The 21,207-nt window shown below is 44.4% G+C and overlaps 1 protein-coding gene across 2 annotated transcripts in view; it reads left to right on the forward strand.

Annotated features, from left to right (window-relative positions):
- The window catches only part of GPR39 (G protein-coupled receptor 39), a 292,796-nt gene that overhangs the window by 81,304 nt on the left and 190,285 nt on the right, over positions 1–21,207 (forward strand). For both annotated transcript variants that reach the window (XM_072960859.1, XM_006196105.4), the window contains exon 4: positions 10,315–11,298. In XM_072960859.1, the coding sequence (XP_072816960.1) occupies positions 10,440–11,298 (859 nt within the window). In that variant the 5' untranslated portion in view covers positions 10,315–10,439. The remainder of the gene's footprint in view (positions 1–10,314; positions 11,299–21,207) is intronic.

Consider the following 21,207-nt stretch of genomic DNA (forward strand, 5'->3'; position numbering starts at 1 on the left):
CCTGAGTAAGCAGTGATGGCAAATCAGATGGGACTAGACATGCTTCTTGCCTGTCTCCCAGCTGCGATGCACTCCCCTGTGCTAGCACTCTTGAGCTGGTGATGTTAAGGGGGCCATAATGGGACATACTGATGACAACACTGAATATCAGAATTGCCAGAGCACATCTAGAATTACTCTGGGCTTACTACCCAACAGCTCAAAGAAGAGGCCAAACCTACAACGTTGATTCTTGCATCATGAATGCCAGTCCCATCGGCCAGGGAGTGCTGGGTCCAGGCCAGATGCAATGCTCATAGTTACAGACCCCACGCCACTAGTTGTTTCCAGACAAAGCCTTGGTCTGTCTCTCTGAAGAGTATCCATCCAGTCTGTTTGAGAGATGAGGACATGATTTGCTTTGATTGTTCTCTCTGAGGCAGAGATGGGGAGGAGATGCTGCCTGAGTTTTGGATGAATGCCCTCCGTCCCTGTCCTCCATTCTTTCTTGACTTCTCTCTTTGCAAGAATGGAGAATTTGTTTCTTGCTGTAAGACAGTCATTGGAAGGAATCATGAGAAAGTTTGTTCTTCCTCATGTTTGTCAAGCCACAGACATTCCCCAGTGGAGAGAAGATGGTTGTAAGAACAGGGAGGAAGACTTTATTTAATTAATTAATTATTTAATTTTAGGGGGATAGGGGAGGTCATTGGATTTATTTATTTTTTTCCTTAATGGAGGTACTGAGGACTGAACCCAGGACCTTGTGCACAGTGCTGTACCACTGACCTATACCGTTCCCCTGGAAGACGTTATTAATAAGATCAAGCCTTTCCTTTTGCTCCCAACTTGAAATGGGCTGTGGTCAAAAGTTGGGAACCCAGAACAGATATTATCTCGTAGACCAACAGTGCTGGCTGGGCCCCGAAATGCGCGTTTCATCCATGATGCAAGCGGAGGCAGGAAGGTAGACTTTGCTCAGAGGACAGGTTAGTCGTGCTTAAATCTTGAAGCAGTTACCTGATGCTGGCCCTGCCTTCCCCAGCTGCTTTTTCCTTCCTGCACTTTTGAGCCCAATCAGCAGATTCCTTATAAGCTGCAGGCTCTAGAGGCAAAAGTGATGAGGGTCTTCCCACTGGGAGCGTGGGGACGGCCAGGATGAAGTACAGTCATTGGTAGGACAGGGTCTGTCCGCATTTTTAAAAATAAGAAACTGTGGCTTTGAGTGACCGACTTTTTAGTTCCAGAAGTGGTGTGTTTTTTGTTTATTTGCATGCTGGTTTGGTTTTTTAATGCAGGAAAGGGTTTTCACAAGGCGGCCTACACTTAAAGGGGGAGGGTGACAGGGACGGCGACTTTTGTTCTGAAACCTGTCCTGTAAGCTGATTCCCCCAGCTGCACATGAGGCATGCTAGTGCAACTGAGGTCATGCTTGCCATCCCTCTTAGAGGGGCCGTTTCATCTTGCACTTAGAAAAAGCATCACACGGCCACAAAATCTGTGTTTACACTGGCCTGTTGCCACTTGGTTGCCACAGTTCTGTAAACCACTCAAAGCTCACATTCAGTGAAGATGTAGTTGGAGGGGGTAGCGTCTCTGTGGTTCAGTAAATTCTTGGTGTTGCGTGGTCTGTTTAGCGATAGGAAGTTCTGCTGGATGAAATACCTAGTTATGATCAAGATTCCCCACGTGTCATACACGCATCCCCAGCTTTCACAGACGAGGAATCTTGTCTTGCCTGTGAAGACAGATACCACTTTTCAGTATCTGTATCACTCTCTGCCGCCACCATTAACTTGGCAATTCCTGTCTTATGATATCTAACAGTTTACACGCTCCTGGCCTGATGTGCAGACAGACCCCTTCCTTCCGAGGTGTAACTGTCTTACTGCCTTATATCTCAGTGCCTTCCAGAAAGGATATGCTGAACCGCTATCTGTTGATTTAATTTGAGTGGCAGTCAGTGAGATGTCCTCAGTACTCCATCCCAGCTCACAGCGTAAGGGTACCTGGAGTGTTTAGCTTGTGCTTCAGGACCCTGCAGGGCCCTGGGTCCAACAGCAGGAACAGCAGCAGCTCATGGGTGTGGACATGACATTGATGACAATTAACCCTGGTCTGGCACTTCCCTGGGCCTGGCATTGTTCTAAGTGCGTTCCTTATATTATGCCATTTGGTCCTGCAGGCAGCCCTTTGAGGTGGGTACTATTATTTATCCTCAGGTTGACCGATGAGGAACCTGGAGCCCAGAGAGAGAGAACGGTGCCCAAGGGTACACAGCCGGGGAGCAGGAGATTCAAACCCAGGCAGTTTGGCTGCAGACTCTGCGCTTGTACCCCCTGTGCTGTCCTGTCTCTTAGACAAGAGCTGATACATATATGGGCACGTACCATGTGCCTGACAATTTTTAGGTAAACTTGTTAATGATGCCCACAACAAACCCAGGAAATAAGCACTGTGGTTATTTGCATTTTACAGGTGAGGAAACTAAGGTGCAAGGCAGCTGAATGGTTTACTCAGATGCAAACCCACAGGGTCTGGCTTCTGAGTCTGTCGAGTCTGTTGCCCTAATCATCAAGCTGTCACGTCCTCAGAAGAGTCAGCCAATGAATAGAGTGTCAATCCTGAATTGATTTGTGTAGGTTTACATAGCAAGAGGTGGTTGGTGGATCATAGAGTGTAGGAAGACACCCTTGAAATTTCCATCCAGGCTGAAAATTGCTCTATCCCTGAGCAATCGCTGAGGCTGGGGACACACAGGGTTTCTTCCTAAGAGGGCTGGGAAAGTAGTGTCAGGCAAGAAAAGCTAGTTTGTTCTTCGCTTGGAGAATTTTGAGATCAGGAGATCATGACTCAGGGGTATTTGTTTCTTCCTAAGGATCTGGACATGGGAGAAGCACAGAAAGCCGGGACACTGCAGTTTCCCCTGTGCTCTGAGCGGGCAGTGTGCAGGCATGCAGCTGGGGGCAGCCCAGGGTGTAGACATTTTCTGGTTCCATCCACCTGCAGCAGCTGTGCAAAGACATAGGGTGGGGAGAAGCTGGGTATATGAGTATATGGTACTGGTCTCCCTCCGGATGCCCTGGACTCAATGGTCACTCTACTCTCAGGGGCTATCTGCTTCCCAGGGATGGAGAGCCCAACAGGGGGCAGGGAGACTCCCCTACAAACAAGGAGTCTATTTCAGAGAGCTTCAAATATCCAAGTTAAGTGAAGAAAAAAGTTGCGTGCTGAACTAAAACCATAACTCATTAGCTAACCCAAACCAAGGGACACTTTTTCTAAATGGGGAAAGAAAGGGAACCTAACACATAAAAACTGTTTTAAGAAGAGAACATGATTTCCCACTAGAAATCTGGAGTCTCTGGGTGAGGGCTCACCTAAGAATGGAGGTGGCACTCTTTTCCATCAGGTCCCCAGGAAGGACCATCCATGCACTGAGCCTTCACAGAGCATGCCATTTTTCACAGGGCCACCCCTAGCCTGGTCCAGGAATCTGGATCCTCAGGGTCCCAACTTGTCATTGATCCTACACTCATCTAGATAGTGAGCAATGCAAGGGATGTGGACAACTAGGCTACAGGCTCCTGGTCACGGACGCGTCCTGGTAGATAGGAGAGGAGGCACTTGATGGGTGATTCAAGACATGTAAATAGGAATATTTTGCTATTTTGAGCACTGAACAAACCCGGTGTTTGAGCCCAATAGGTATTTAATAATGGGAGCAGTTACTACTATTGTCACTGTGAGAGTTATCTGGTGGCAGCACTGTCACCCCACTGGGTGAAAAGTAGGGCTGACTCAGCTAATCTTACTGGCTGTGTGGGTATTCTTCCTCTTTAAAAAGTTCTGTTTAACAATATTGTGGTATACATAAATTCACAAAGTCCATAAGACATAAATAACTGAATATTAAAAATCATAAAGCAAAATATCATGTAATTACTATCATGTAATTACTACCTATGTTAAGAAATAAAATACTGTCAGCACCCAAAAGACCCCACCTCCATCTCATGGGTCCTTTCCAGATCACACACTTCCCACCCACCCCCAGGAGGTGACCTCCATCCTTTCATGGAACTAACATCTTTACCTTATAAACAGTTTTATGATATATATATCCTCATGTAATATGTATATCCTATATATATGCCTCTCTCTTTCTCTCTATCTATACATATCTATAGCTATCTATATATATATATATAGAGAGAGAGAGAGAGAGGAGTACATTGTTTTATTGCACTTTACTTTATTGCATGTTACAGATACAGTTTTTTTTTACAAATTGAAGGTTTGTGGCAATCCTGCATCCAGCAAATCTATTAGCACCATTTTTGCAAAAGCATTTGCTCACTTTGTGTCTCTATGCCATTTTTTTATAATTCACACTATATTTCAAACTTTTTCATTATTATATTTGTTATGGTGATCTGTGATCATTGATCTTTGATGTTACTATTCCAAGAAGATTACGACTTGCGAAACTTAGATGATGGTTAGCATTTTTTAGCAATAAACTGTTTTTTAATTAAGGTAGGTACATTGATTTTTAGACATAATGCTATTGCACACTTAATAGACCACAGTATAGTGTAAACATAACTTTTATATGCAATGAGGAAACCAAAAAATTCTTGTGACTCACTTTTTTGCGCTATTGGCTTTATTACAGTGGTCTGGAACTGAACCCACAATATCTCTGAGGCTATGCCTGTATATAGATGTATATATCCCCAAATATTATTATCTTGTCTTGTGTTTAAATGTTACATAAATTGACTCGTATGTTCTTTTGACTCTTGCTTCTTTCATCCATCATTATTATTGTAAGATCCAACCACACTGTTTTTCTAGCAGTGGTATATCTGTTTTCATGGCTACATAGTAGCTCTTTTTTGAATATGCTGCATTTTGTTATCTATTTTCCTGTAGATGAACATTTGGGTGTTTTTTTAGGTGGGGGTAACAACTCACAATGTTACTGTACACATACTTGAATATGCATTGGCGTGACATGAGCTGTAGGGTATACACCTAGGAAGGGAATTGTTGGGTCATAAGACAGGGTACATCTAACTTTAGTAGGTGCTGCCAAACTCTATTCCAAAGTGGTTGTGCCAACTTATTCTCTCATCTGCAGTTTACAAGAGTCACCATTACTCCACAACTTCAGAGACAGATGGGATTGTCATCTTTACACGTTAGTCAATCTGGTAGGTGTGTAATTGTGTTTAACTGTGGTTTGAGTTTTCATTTTCCCCAGTACTAAAGAGGTTCATTGTTTGTTGTCCATCTGGATTTTTATTCTATGATTTTTCTTTGGCTTATTTTTAAATTAGGTTGTTTGTCTTTCTGCTTAATAAATTATATCCAAATGGATACTTGATTGTCCCAAGTAGCATTTATTGAGAAGAATGGTGGGCCAGAACTCACCAGAGTTGATTGTTAAAGTTTCGGAAGTTTTGTGAGCAGATTGTTAAAGTGTGGGTAGCTTGACTTTTCAATATTTCTTTTAGGATAGGTTTAGTATTTCTGAATTCTTTCAGTTTTTGCTTGTGAAATTCTTTCTCTCTCTCCTTCTAAAGGATAGTCTTTCTGGATACAGTATCCTACATTGCAGCTTTTCTCATTCAGGAAACTTTGAATATATCTTGCCATTCCCTTCTGGCCTGCAATGTTTTTGTTGCAAAATCAGCTGAAAGCCTTATGGGGGTTCCCTTGTAATGAACTCTTTGCTTTTCTCTTGCTGCCTTTAGAATCATTTCTTTATCTTTAATTTTAGCCATCTTAATTATAATATATCTCGGTGTAGGTCTGTTTGGGTTCTAATTGTTTGGGACCCTCTGTGATTGCTATACTTGGATATCAGTTTCCTTCTTTAGGTTTGGAAAGTTTTCAGTTATGATTTCTTCAAATACTTTTTCAATCCCCTTTTCTCTTTCTTCTCCTTCTGGGACCTCTATAATGCATAGGTTGGCATGCTTTATATTATCCCATAGGTCCCTGACTTACTCATTCTGCCACTTACTCATTCCTCTGCATTATCTAGTCTGCTTTTGACTGCCTTTAGCTCAGCTCTTATCTCAGCCATTGAGTTTTCTGTTTTTAATTGGCTCCTCCTTATAGTTTCTATTTCCTTTTTGTAGTATTCTGCATTTTTGTTCATAGTCTCTCTCATTTCCTTCAGCACTTTCATCAGCCCCTTTTTGAAGTCATGATCTAGTAGACTGTGGAGGTCCACTTCTTTGATTGTTCTTTCAGAGGACTTCTCTTGTTTTTTTAATTGGAATGGTTCCTCTGCTTCTTCATTTTACTTATCTCTCTCTGGCTCTAAGTGGAAGCATTCCTGTGTAGACTGTGCACGTCTAATAATTTTGTTGCAAGGTCTGTTTTTAGTATGGATGGTTGCCACATCTTTCTTCCATGTGTGTTGGTTGTTATCCCTTTGATTGGGGATGTTATTGGTGTTGTGGTGATCAGAGCCTGCCTTGTTTGTTGAGGGACCTCCTTTTTATTCTGTGGTAAGTGTGGGTAGCTTGAAATCAGCCAAAACAGGAGTGTTTACACCATGGATATTGGCAAATGCTACAAATCAGGGCACCCCACCCCCCAGCAGAGAGTCAGTCATCCACTACACCAATGGAAAAGACCGTCTCTTCTACACTGCCCCACAGTGCCGTCTCTGTCAAAACCCAGTCCATATACGTGTGGATGTATTCTTATACTATCTCATCATTTTTTTCCCTTTATCTATCCCTAGGTCAAAGCCAAATTGCCTTATATAGCTTTACAGTAAGTCTTGATATCAAAAACCTTTGAGATGGTGGAGTTTTCTGTTTCAGTTTTCTGTTTCTGTTATTACTTTTTAGTTATATTGCATTATAAAGTTATCTACACTGTTTATAATTTTTGAGGATTATTAAAGTTCTCTTTATAGCTTAGTGCATAGCCTAAGGAAACAAGGTATTATTCACTTTTTAGGGTATAAATTGTTGATTGACTTTTATTTTATTTTTGTTGAATTTGAGAATCCAAAATAGATTTAAATTTACAAAAATATAATACATATGTATGGGTAAGAGTGTGTGTATTTTTTTTTTTTTACTTTGGGTGCCAATGTAAGATTTTATTATAAAAATGAGATTTAGGGCTTTAAAAAAGTGTGAAAGCCACTAGCCTAGATGATCCCTAGAATGTGTAAAACGTGAATTTAAATTTGTGTAGACCCTAGAGCAACCCCAGAGTTAGAGCTGATATCAAAGTGTTCCTAAGGTATTCTTTCCTCATACTTTTCATTAGTTTTTTTTCCTCTATACAATGTGCTAATAAAAAAAATCTAGATTACACAGAGGTAGGCCAGGTGTTATACTAGTCTTTTATCAACAAGTGAGAGCACATTAAACAGTTTTTAATTGGTCTTAGGGAAAGCAAAGGTGAAATAAAAATTCAGTTCTCCTGGACCTTTGTTCAAAATGCATTTTTCCATCTCTACTGTAAAGAGTGAATTTTAATTAACTCGATTCTCACCATTTGGTTATGCATTTGTAATCTTTGTTCACATTTTGTGAAAGGAAAATTTGATGAAAGAAATTGGACAATAATGGAACTCTTGTCTGAGCAGAACAAATTGGAATTATCAAATACATTGCAGGATGACTGGCATGCCGCAGCTGGGGGAGGAGAAGCATCAGAGCGGGTGACTTATGAAAACATTTTCTTCCCAAAATGCCACTATTCAGCCTGCACAGCCTTGTCCTGCACAGAGAGAGAGCATTCCAAAGTGGTGAGGTTTTTGGTGCCAGGCAGACCTGAGTTTGAAGCCTGCCTCTGACCTTTTATGGTAGGTCACTTAATTCCCCTGATTCTCAACTTCCTCATCTGTAAAATGGAATGATAATATCTGCCTTATAGCCTTGTGAGGATTGAAAGGAATGAATTATAGGAACGTGCCTGGCACTTAATAGTGGCTCAGAGAATTACCAAGAGGAGCATTTTAAAGGAAGGATCAGTGGTGGGGCCGAGGGATACTTGTGAGATAACTGGCTTGTTTCTTTTTGAGAAGAAAGAAGTGGGCAGGGGCAGGGGTGTCTGTGTGCTGGTATTGGTGCTGGAGGGGTAGGAATGGGGTCTTTCTAGATCTTCTTTTTCTCACTCTTTCTGGGGCAACAAATATCTGGGGTCTTTTGCAGAGGAGTCCATTCAGGATTCTCATCTGTAGTTACAAAACCTCCAGGAGTCCCTGCTTACCCTGTGAGCTTTGTGGGACAGCTCTGAGACCATCAAGGTCATGGAGCTAAGCAGAGTACACCAAGGAGGAAACAAATTAGGAGTTTCCCGACCAGCAAGTTAATAGCAAATAGCATGAGTGGCAAATAGCACACATGGTGAGGAGGAGAGGGTTTGGCAAAATATACCACTTAGGGTTCCGTGGAGAGGTATCAGAGAGGGGAAAGATAGAATTTTTGGCCGTGGAGCTTGTAATTTAACAGAGAAGAGAGAGAGAACTATAGCCACATAGGGTGCTAATTATAAAGCTCCAGTGGTCAAACGGCTTTTTTTTTTCTTTTCTGAGATAGTGTCAAAATCAAATACTCCTTGAGGTTCTCAGACCACATGCCCAGGGATGGGTTCAGAAAATACAGCCCCTATATCTTTATGTGCATCATTTAGGACTCATTGCCTGAGCACCTACTGTGCTCCTAGGACTCCCTCCCTGTTAGAAGTGTAGGTGTACTTGGGGTTTGACAGATCTGGGTTTTAATTTTCAGTTATGGCCTTGGGGAAGCACTTATCCTCTGGACACTTCAGTTTCTTTATTTTAAAAATGATCACATCACCTGATGGTGGTTGTGATAATTTAAGGATGCTTTGTAGCACAGACCTGTGCTAGGCTCTCAGAATGGACAGATGAAGAGAATCTGTTTTCCCAGGTTCTCCACCTGGGACATCTTCCCCTCTCAGAGGGCTTTTGGCAATGTCTAAAGACATTCTGCTGTCACTAAGAGGCTTGGGGGCACGCGAAGGGGCATGTATATGCTAAAGATTCTGCAATGTATAGGACAGCCTCCTGCCTCCACCCTCACAGTTTCTTCTGATTTTGGAATTAGAAAATGAAGATGGGCCTGTTTTAGAGGTATTCCCGGCTCCCTGAAGTGAGGGAAGATGTCGTGATCCCTAACGCCATTTTTAGGCGGTGGTCCTTTTGGGACAGCTTGGCAGCCTCCTCCTGCTGCCCTGGAAGTCCTGGTTGAGCTCCCTCCGAGGACGCACTTCCCACCCCAGAGGCATCCTGGCGGCCGGTGCCATTCTCATCCATATACATGTCCCCATTTAAAGTCTTCCTGCCGCTGCGGGAGAGGGGCCTGAGCGGTGGGGTGAAACTGAAAGGAGGGAGCCGGTGCTCCTCGGTCCCCGGGCAGGAAAGCGAAGCAGGCCATGTGCAGAACGCCGGGAGGCTTTGGTGAAAGGCAGGCATGCTATGGGGACCCCATTAGCCTGTTGGGGGTGACTTGCTGGGGCAGCGGCTCCAGCCAGCGCAGAGCCTGACTGTTCATTGCCAAGACCCCGAGGGCCCGATGGCAAAGCACCAAGAAGGCCAGAGCTTGCTGGCTGCTCCAGGGCGGTCCCGCCACCTGACTGGCGACCGAGGTGGACGCCCAGGTCCAGCCATCTACCCTCCCCCCAAACTGGCAGTGGCCCAAACCTTTGACGGGACCCTAAGGCAGCTGTGGCAGTGGGGGCAGGGCAGGAGAGAGCAGTAGGTCTTATCCAGCTTCATCCCGGGACTCCATGCCCAGTAGCGCACTCCAGCTTCCCCCCCGCTGCGCCTCCTCGGTGGGATGCGCGTGAGGGCGGACGGCGACTCTGGCTCGGCTGTGGCGGCGGGGGAGGTGGGGCCGCGCGTCGCCCCGTACTCCGTCCGGAGCCAAGATCTGATTTCGAGACCATGCTCGTGTGCTGAGTCAAACCCTTGCTGGACTGGGTCTGGGCCGAGAGCACAGGCAGCGGTTATTAATGATTAATCGCTGACCACCCCGCCTCCAGCCGTTCGGGGGAGGGTGCTCCTGGAGGGCGGGGGAGTTTGGCCGGCCAGGGTCAGGCCGCTGGGAGGGGAGCGGAGGGTCACCGGAGACGGGGGGAGGGCCTGCGCGCTGGGGGCTGCGGGCTCACTGGCTGCAGCGAGATTGGAACCTCCTTCCTCCACGCTCTCCCCGCCTCACCCAGACACACCCCCTTCAAACCCCACCCCTAGGCGCCTCTGGCCTCTCTAGGTTGGGCTGCTCCAGGAAGTTTCCATGAAAGCACCTGCAATACTGTTACCTTTTCCAGGTGAGCTCAAGAAAGCCCGGCGCCCACTCTGGTGAGTTGCTGCTGAGAACTCTGGGATCCGCAGGGAGGGAGAAGGGAAGTGACTTGGGAAGCCCTTTGGACCTGTTGGCGTGGCTGTCTTCCTCATGGCTTTTCCCAGCCGCTCCAGCAGAGACTGCTCCAATATCATCGATCACAGCCATGTTCCCGAATTTGAGGTGGCCACCGGGATCAAAATCACCCTCAGCCTGGTGTACCTGAGCATCTTCGTGGTGGGCATCCTGGGGAACAGCGTCACCATTCGGGTCACCCAGGTGCTACAGAAGAAAGGCTACCTGCAGAAGGAGGTGACAGATCACATGGTGAGCCTGGCTTGCTCGGACATCCTGGTCTTCCTTGTTGGCATGCCCGTGGAGTTCTACAGCATCATCTGGAACCCCCTGACCACGCCCAGCTACACCATGTCCTGTAAGCTGCACACTTTCCTCTTCGAGACCTGCAGCTACGCCACGCTGCTGCACGTGCTGACGCTCAGCTTCGAGCGCTATATAGCCATCTGCCACCCCTTCAGATATAAGGCTGTGGCTGGGCCCTTCCAAGTGAAGCTACTGATTGGCTTCGTCTGGGTCACCTCCGCCCTGGTGGCACTGCCTTTGCTTTTCGCCATGGGAGTCGAGTACCCCTTGGTGACCGTGCCCAGTCACCGGGGGCTAATTTGCAACTTCTCCCGCACCCGCCACCATGAGCTGCCGGAGGAGAGTTTCAACATGTCTATCTGTACCAGCCTCTCCAGCCGCTGGATCGTGTTCCAGTCCAGCATTTTCGGTGCCTTCGTCATCTATCTTGTGGTCCTGGTCTCCGTGGCCTTCATGTGCTGGAACATGATGCAAGTGCTGGGAAGGAGTAAGCAGGGCACGCTGGCAGCCTCGGGGCAGCAGCTGCAGCTGAGGAAGTCGGAGAGCGAGGAGAGCAGGACCGCCAGGGGGCAGACCATCATCTTCCTGAGTGAGTCATGGTAGAGGGCATCCTCGGAGCAACCCCCATCCCAACCCCCACCCAACCCCCACCTGCCACTGCTTGAGGTCCTCTTAACCAAAGGCTTACCTTAAGAGTGTAAAGCTAAGTTCGTTGAGCCTGAAGAGGCATTGATCTGAGCCTCTGGATGTTTATTCTCAATGTTTTCGGGACTTAGGTTATGGTCAAAAGAGCGCCCGATCAGATGTCAGAAGGGCTGGGTATATTCCAGCGTGGCAGCTGTGTGGGTGGGCTAAGTCACAAAATGTCTTGGGTAAAATGGAGGCAATAATACTGAGGAATGTGAGGGTCCAATTAGGTAATGCAGCAGAGGTGAAGGTCCTTTGAGAAGGACCAAGTTCTATGCAGATAGAAGAGCACATTCTTTTTTTTTTTTAATTTTTATGTTCATAATGGAGGTCCTGGCGATTGAACCCAGGACCTAATGCATGTTAAGCATGTGCTCTACCACTGAGCTACACCCTCCCCCACAGAAGAGCACATCATTACCCTGGAGAACCTTTCTCAGGCAATTAGATTTTGCTCCCATTTTTCTCCTCCTTTGTGAGGCTGTCAGGAAAATAGCCTCCAGACGGTGACTTTACTGCCTCATAGTGCTTGTCTACCCAAGTCTTAAGAAACTGGAGCTCCCAGACATACACTCCCCAGGATAGTGCTTGAGTATCCACTGAGGTGGGTCTGTTCCTTATCTGAGCAGAGACTCATGGCAGGGCCAGCCTGGTTTGTCTGATTCAGAAAATCTGGCTTCACAGATTCCCGGGACTTGACTGATAGTCCAGAATACCCACTTCCCGTGCAGAGAACGCTGTTTGTTTTCCAGACTTCTGTTGTCATCCAAGTATTTAGTCTTGTCCTTTCGTGTGTCAGGAAGGAAGGGGCCCGTGGTCAGCAGCCCCCAGGGCTTCAGAAGAGAGGCATGGTGGCTGCCTTTTGAGAGATGGTGTTTTCTTGTAGACACACAAAGTATATGTTAACAATGGGTTTTTAAAAAATATTTTTTAGCAGAAACAAGAAAAAGATACCATTGTGGATGTGTGAGTGAGTCAAAGGGGAGTTGCTAGAACCACTGTTTTGCTTTCTTCCCAGCTCCCTCTCCAGACATCAGAGGAGGAATAAATCATGGTGCTGTTTGTTTTGGTGTGGGAAACTTGAGAAACAGGTTCAGGGCGAGGACCTAGGAGAGAAAATTGGAAGGCACTAGAAGAGTGTTGGAAAGAACCGGGTCTTGTCCCAGCCCTGACCCTGGCTTCTGGTGTGTTGCATACACCTGACCTGACTCTACTCTGTGTCTGTGCAAAGTGAAAGGAGAGAATTTGCAGTTTGGGATGGCTACTCTGCATCAGGGGCTGTGCTTTTAACTTATACTTCCATTGCATAGAGGAGGAATTTCAGGCTTGGAGAAGACCGGGTTCAAATGCATGTAATTGCAGCTGGCAGATTCTAACCTTGCTTCTCAGGGCACGGAAATGGGTGGCTGGCTTGCCTGTGGCTTTTTCACAGGCTCATGGGGAAGGGCAAATAAAATAAAGCAGAGCTTTGATTAGGAAGGTGCAGTCTAGATTAGGCTGGTGGTGTTGCAGCCTTTCTGGAACTTGGTGTAAGGTGTCTGTAGCAGGTGACATCGTCTAGGGACTTAGGAAGGGCACCCAACCCAACTCAGTCTTCCTCACCCACTGGCGGCTGCCCAAAACATTCCAAGAAGAAAGGAACATTAGATTTGCTTGAACATCTGTTGAAAGACTACTTCTCCATTCCCCCATGTACCCTTAGGCATCTCTTAATCTTTCAGCAGTGATTTATACTTTAGTGTGAATGCATTTCATTTTTTGGATGGTGCAGGGCACTACCTTCCACTCTAATTTAGGAATTAAGGCTGCCTTTGACCAAGGGAAAAATAATTGATTTATCTTTGTTCTCTATTGTACCAATCTCTTAAAATTAAAAAAAAAAATTCCTCTGAATAGATGTCTCTTCTTCTCCCAGGGGGTATTGTTCCAAGTTGAAGTCAGTCTCCATTGTGTAGCATAAAATCAGAATGGCACAGACTTTTATGTATGGACAAGTACAATCTTGGAGACATCCCATCCAGTTAGTAATCCGCTGGAAGGAGTCCTTTCTCACACTGCCCTCATTCTCTCCTCCTGGTTTTCTCCCTCTTTCTTATAACAACAATGTATTAATCACCCACTGTGTTCCAGGCATAGATTGTTGAATGGCAATCAGGTGCTCAATGTGTCATCATGTCTTGGGGGAACTTAACCATTTGTATTTAGCCCATTTCCCCTGCAGTAGGTTCTCAAAGCAATTCTTGCAAATGTCCCCCTCTCCCAATGAATTTCAAAGAGCTCTTCAATACAGGAACCTCACTAATTAACTCAAGTTAGGGAATAAATTAATGGAGTGAAGAGGAAGAAATCATGGCCTGCATCTATCAGATTAATACAATGCAATTTACTTCATAGGGTTTCATAAAACGTATGCTTTGGGGCATTTTTAACCCAGAACAAATGAATATATAAATTGTTTACAAACCGCTAAATTTAATAGAGTGATGTAGCTGTCTTTTTAGCACTTCAGTTAACAGATGTATCAAATTAAAACAAATATTTGCTCATTTCAAACATATTTTGCATTTAATGTGAAATGTAAATGACACAGCACAAGATGTCTTTGGAGCTCTGGAGGCAATAAAAAAACAATTAAGGACCCCTCCCTCGCCCCGTTGTTAAAAATGCTAACTTCTGCATAACGGAAGGGAAATTCATAAATCTACCCAAGATGAGGAAGTCTATGGAGAAAATAGTAATTATTTATATCCTCTCAGTTTAAGACCCCAGATGTGAGGTCAAGTCACATGCTCATATGAGAGAGAGAGACTGAGAGGGACAGAGAGGAAGCCGAGATGTTATGAGGGTCCTCTTTATCTGAGGACCATCAGGAACTGAAATAAACTTTTCAAGTGAGTTCCTTAAAGTGGAGCCCAAAATTTCCCATGAAAAGAGGTTTGATTGGGACTTCATTGTGAAAAACAGAAGGGAAAAATTATGAAGAGAAATCTTGTCTTGTATTTTATCAAACAGATTCTGATTATATGCTAATTCTTACCATACTGTTTCAGAATGAAACAAGTGCTTTTTGGAAGACTTAATTTTTCTGCCAGAACTATGTGGGATAGCCATTGTGTTTGACTTTCTAGAATAGCAAGATCATATAAAGAAAGCTTTCTCCCAAGGGCTCCTCTTAATTCCTTGCTATTTAACTCACTCTCATTGACGTACCTGTTCTAGCATTGTCCTTGTCAATTTTCCGTTCTTTGAGGATTAATAGGTCTTTCAGTCAGACCTTCATTTGTGAGTAGCTTGTCATTTGATTCGTATGTTTCTCCAGCGTCCCTTTCATTGACTTCATGAAATTCTGCACCCCATGTGCAGGCCAAACGCAAAAATATAATTAGTTGAAAAATCGATCTCTGTACCCTCGTGTATATCAGCTGATTACATGGAAATGAATGCCTTCAAATGCTTTTGAAGTGCCCAGCGAATTTTTAAATAGTTGTTTTCCTGGCTAGTTTAGATACTGGTCTTAGAATCATGTTTGTGTCATTAATTTTCTTAGACATAGCTTTTTCTGTGATGTAAAGGGCTATGCCAACTCAGTCTCTCAGGGAAATAGCATCAAAATTAAATTAGTGACATTTTATAGAGTGAGATATTATTTTGAATCAAATGTTTGGCTATTTCAGGAAAAAAGTTTTGCCTCAAATATTCGGTTTCCTGCCTCTATTCTGTTCTTCCCTGTACTGGTGTAGATGTGGCTGTAATAAATGGTGTTTCGTGTTTATTTTTCTATTTGTGATGTCTGTCATAAATTGCACGTGTCCTGTGATCACCCTGGTGGATGAATATAATAATGCTGCTTTATTTTTATAATCAGGCTGCCTAGAGATTTCATTTCTCTGTTGGAGAGACGCATGGTTCCCATGGAAGTGAATATTGGAATCCCAGTCCCCATTCATTAGAAGCCTGTTCATCTGTCTTAGTTGCATGCCCTGTGGGGGCTGCCAAAGTGTAATAAGGCAGGAGAGGCCTTCATCGAGCAGAGCATTCAGCTTGTTAGTGCTGAAATCCCTCAGAATAAAAGCCATTTGCGTGTCCAGACAGCACAGCAGAAGAATATTGAATTGGGCGTCAAGAAGCCCTGTCCTGGCCCACCAGACAAGGTCCCCTGACCCACCACTTGGATGACATTGTCATCTCCCTCCGCCTTTTCCTTCTGCCCACCTCCCCTGCTGGTCTGCAACCCTGGGGCAACCCACCTAACTCTCCACCTCCATTCCTTGTCTGCCTCCTGAGCACTGGAGAGAAGTCTGGTCGCCACTGCTGCTGTAAGTTCTTTTTAAAAAATTTTTGTTGATGTGTACTTGATTTACAATGTTAGTTTCAGGGGTACAGCAAAGTGATTCAGTTATATATTTATATATATATATATGTACGTTTTCTTTTCAGATTCTTTTCCATTATATGTTATTTCAAGAAATCAAACATAGTTTCCTGTGCTATACAGTAGGTCCTTGTTGTTTACATGTTTTATGTATAGTAATGTGTGTCTGTTAATCCCCAACCCCTAATTTATCTCTCCCTTCCCTTTCGCCTTTGGTAACCACAGTTTGTTTTCTATGTCTGTGAGTTGGTTTTTGGTTGGTAAATAGAATTTGTATCATTAACAGGTTACTGGATAAAGAAGATATAGTATGTACATACAATGGAATATTACTCAACCATAAACAAGAATAAAATAATGCCATTTGCAGCAACATGGAGGGACCTAGAGATGATCATATTGAGTGAAGTGAGTCAGACAGAGAAAGACAAATATCATAGGATATCACTTATATGTGGAATCTAAAAACAAAAATGATGTAAGCTCTTGTAAATAGATGTGTTCAGCCTCACCTGGGCCTCGCTTTCTGGTGGCACCTTCCTTTGCAGGGACCATCAAAGCGCTTGAATTCCTGGTGCACCTTTCCTACTCTGATCCCAGCACATCTGCTCTCCAGGCAAGGAGGGCCCTTGACTGGTCGTGCCATCCCTGGAGGAAGGTCTGCACTAACCTTCGGCCAGGCTGTTCTTCCATGTTGTAGCCACTGGGATTTCCTTGGCACCCCCATTCCCAACCCCATCAAGTTTGCCAAATCAAAACTGGCGCTTGCCATCTACCTCTGCTTGGATTAAATCACCAGCCACTGCAGCCGTTGACCTCCAACACTCCTTGAAAGGAATTCGGGATGGAGATCAGGGATGAGGCACTTTGTGCTCTGGGAAAACTGGCAGTGCAGGCCATCAGATAGTTAGATATTTCTAGCAGATTTTATGAGTCCGAATTCTTGCATCTCCTCATATCTGAAAAAGCACTAAAATCATTAATGGTGACATCTGCTCCTCATGACTAGCAGCAAGCCTCTGCATTTATGTGTGCTTGGCTGCACGTCCCCCCTTCACTAAAATTGTGTATAATACTGAGTGTCCCCCTGCCTCTTTGGAGCAGTTCCTCAGAGCTATCTGAGATGCTGTCTCTCAGGTTATAGCCCTCATTTTGCCCCAAATGAAACTTAACCCATAGCTCTCATGTTGTGTAATTTTATTTCAGTCGACAAGTTCAAGTCCGTTAATGGCTTCCCATGGCTCTTTGGTTAAGGATCAAAATCCTTAACATAAGGCCCTCGAATGCGGCTGCTCCTCCAACATCATCGGGTGCAGTTTTCTCTTGGTGTTAATCTGCTCGGGCTGTCATGACAAAATCCCACAGATGGGGTGGCTTAACAGTAGATGTTTAATTTCTTTCAGTCTGGAAGCTTGAAATCTGAGCTCAAGGATGGTTTCTGGTGAGACTTCTTTGGTTTGCAAATAGCAAACTCTAATGGAGTCCTCACTCTGCATGCACACAGAGGTACATCTCTGATATCTCTTCTCTTTCTTAGAAGGAAGTCAGTCCAGTCGGATTAGAGCCCTGCCCTTATGACTTCATTTAACCTTAATTACCTCCCTCAAAGCCCTGTCTCCAAATACTGTCACGTTGGGGGTTAGAGCTTCAACATATGAATTTGGAGGCACAAGTCAGTCCATAACACTCCTTAAATGCTGCCCCACTGTCCCCCACCCCCTCACCAACTTAAATTCCTTCAGTGGGCCATGGCCAGGCTCTCTCCTACCACCTGGCCTTGGTACGTGTTGTTTCCTCTGCCTGAAATCTTTTCTGTGATACTCCATGGTCAATGTGACCCCACCAGCCCCTTCAGCCAGTTAGCATCTTCGGATCGCCCCTGGAAAGTGTGACTCATCCTCCCTGACTTGATTAAACCTCCCTTGAAACAAGACTCATTGTGATGATTTTACAGCTAATTTGTGAAATCATCTGGTTGATGTCTGTCGTCCTTCTAATTCTTTGAGGGCAGGAGCTACCCCTGATTTTGCCACACGCTGTCCTTCATCCTAGTGTAGTGCCTGGCACACAGCAGATGTTCAGTGAATGTGTGTTGACTGAATAAATACATGAAGACACCTGAGCTTGGAGTTGGGGAACACTGTTCTGTTTTCCCCTGGACATGCATTCCTGTAGAAGTTTATCATTCCTCAACATTTTTCTGATGAGTCCAAACCTAAAGATGCTCTCTTTGAAAGGGATCTGATTCTTCCCAGGCCTCCAAAAAGTCAAGCCATCATGGAGGACGTGTAAAATTTTATCTCCCCTGAGCAAAGGAACAGTCTGTGTTAATCAGCCCTTGAACATCAGCTCTCACCGTATATACCTGCCAGAAGTAACCGTGAAATGAGATGAAAGTGATTAGGGTGTTTAACGTCCTTGTTCAACTCTGTTTAACAAGGTGATAAGGCCATGAGACAACTCTAAAAATTATTTCTTAGCAGGCCCTTTCAACACTTGTTGCCAAGAGGGTACCTCAGGGTAATGGAAAGAGGATGTGGTGGGGGCAATATTTTGAAAATATTCAACTAATATGATTTTATTTTCCCTTTAAATTGCATTCACTTGCAGCCATCTGCCTCAAGTTTTAACCATAAGGTTTATCACCCCAGGAAGGAAAAGGCAGGTATTGCCTGGTACAAAGGCATTGTTTTCAGTTTTGAGCCCGGAAGCTGGGTTTCTTGGCCTCTTCATCTAGGTGGTTGACTTGAAAGCCAGGCTTTGAGAAGGCTGAAATAGGATTGCTGAACTCCAGAGTTCTTCCTTTAATGTAGCACGAGCCCAGCATGGTAGACTCAGCCAGCCACCATGCAGCCAGCTCCAGACAGGACCATAGCGAAGGGGTTTGACACGTCTCCTTGGAAGTCATGGAAAGAAGCGTTTTAAGGAGTGAAGCAGCATAGTTAAATTAGTGGTGCTTCCCCTGGGGTGACAGCATTTCTTGCACTGAAGTTTGAGTCAAAACCCAGGCCTGTTCATGTTGCCAGAGTGAAAAAGAGACAGCCTTAAAAAATATATATATGTATATATATATGTATGTGTGTATATATATATATACACATATGTGTGTGTGTTGTGTTTGTGTGTATATATATATATATAATTTTGTTTTTTTACTGAAGTGTAGTTGATTTACAATGTTAGTTTCAGGTGTACAGCAAAGTGATTCAGTTATACATATACATACATATATATTTTTTCTTTTCAGATTCTTTTCCATTATGGGTTATTACAAGGTATTGAGTATAGATCCCTGTGCTATACAATAGGACCTTGTTGTTTATCTATTTTATATATAGTAATGTGTATCTGTTAATCCCCAGGTCCTAATTTATCCCTTCCCCACCTTTTCCCCTTTGGTAACCATAGTTTGTTTTCTGTTTCTGTGAGTGTATTTTTGGTTTATAGATAAGATTTGTATCTTTTTTTTTTTAGATTCTACATGTAAGTTATATAATATGATATTTGTCTTTCTCTTTCTGACTTACTTCATTTAGTATGATCATCTCTATCTCCATCCATATTGTTGCAAATGGCATTGTTTTGTTTCTATTTATGGCTGAGTAGTATTCCATTGTATAAATATACCACATCTTCTTTATTCAACCATCTGTTGATGGACATTTAGGTTGCTTCCATGTCTTGGCTATTGTAAATAGTGCTGCTATGAACATTGGGGTGCAGGTGTCTTTTCAAATTAGAGTTTTCTCCAGAAATATGCCCAGGAGTGGGATTGCTGGATCATTTGGCAACTCTATTTTTACATTTTTAAGGACCCTCCATACTGTTCTCCATAGTGCTTGCGCCAATGTACATTCCCACCAACAGTGTAAAGGGTTGGTTTCCTTTTCTCCACACCCTCGCCAGCATTTATCATTTGTAGACTTTTTAATGATGGCCATTCTGATTGGTGTGAGGTGATACCTCATTGTGGTTTTGATCTGTGTTTCTCTAATAATTAGCAATATTGAGCATTTTTTTCATGGGCCTGTTGGCCATCTGAATGTCTTCTTTGGAGAAATGAGACAACTCTTCACTGGGACACCATCCTGGTAGAGCAGCTGATGCCAGTTAGTTCTTCCTGCCCTTATCCAGGCCTCTGGCTCTTGGTTTTTCCTAGCCTTGCTGTAGCTGCAGCCTTCCTTGGCCAGAGAATGACTCTGCTCCCAACCAGTTCCTCATGTTTCCCCAGCACGGAGGCCCCCAACTGCCCCAGTGTTGCTGAGGCTCTAATTAGGCACCAGCTCCGGGGAGCTGAGCTGGGTCAGAGTCGCTCTAATGTGTCTCCATTGTGCAATGGCCCGCTCATTCTTCAGTGACAATTTCAAGCCCTCACTTCTTCCTGGAAGCCTTCCTACACTCCTCTTCCTGTAAATGGTGAGCCATCTGAGACCCTATTTCTGAGGCAGGGTCACAGGTGTTATCTCCCAACTCTTCTTGGGACTCCTTGAGATTGGGGACCTTGCACGCTCACATTACTTCCAGCTTCCCTGCTGGGCTGGGGACACGAATACTGTGACCTGCTTAGTAGGTGCAGGGATGGAAATTCCCCGACTGTGGCTGCTGCTCCTGAGTGGGAGGGAAACCACACAAACTATGATCCTTAGGAAATCACTTTGGCGCCTTTCCTCTTCTCCCCTGCTGTAGGCAGAAGTCTGAGATGCCTCCTGAAATTCCAGGGCCAGGGTGTACACACACCTGCTCCCACTTATTCAATCAAACACTCATCAGGATAGTGCAGTGAAAGGCTTTTGCAGACATAATTAAGTTCCTAAATCAGTTGACCTTAAAATAGGGAGAGTTTTCCTGTGTGGGCTTAATCAAGTCACATGACCCTTTAAATCAGGGTCAAGAAGTCAGCAAGTAGGGAAGCCAGCGATTCAAATCACAAGAGAGGTTGGATGGAAGAGAAATTCTCCATTGCTGGCTTTGGAGATTTGGGGGACCACTGGCAGAGAAGGTAGGTGGTCCCTAGGAGCTGAGAGCCGGCAAAGAAATGGGGATGCAAATGAGCTTCGAGGTGGATTACCTCCTCAGAGCCTCTGGAAAAGAACTTAGCTTGCCCAACACCGTGAGACCCTGAGCAGAGATCCCAGCCTTGCTGGATCTGGAGTTCTGGTCTGCAGAACTGTGAGCTAATAAATGGATGTTGCTTTAAGCCACTAAATTTGTATGTGACGATGGAAAACTGATACATTCCCTGAATTCTGATGAGGAGGCTCCAAGGTCCTTATTTATGTCTTATATGTTGATATCTTATATCTTATATGTTTTTATCTTATCTGTTATGTCCTGCCTTCACTACTTCTTTCAAGACTAATCTCTAGAAGCTTCTCTGTGAAAAATCCCACCTTCCAAGAACTGTGCTTATAACCCAGACGTTCCTTGATTCACCTGCCA

This window comes from Vicugna pacos, chromosome 5 (genome assembly GCF_048564905.1).
Source record: "Vicugna pacos chromosome 5, VicPac4, whole genome shotgun sequence".
Taxonomy (NCBI): Eukaryota; Metazoa; Chordata; class Mammalia; order Artiodactyla; family Camelidae; genus Vicugna; species Vicugna pacos.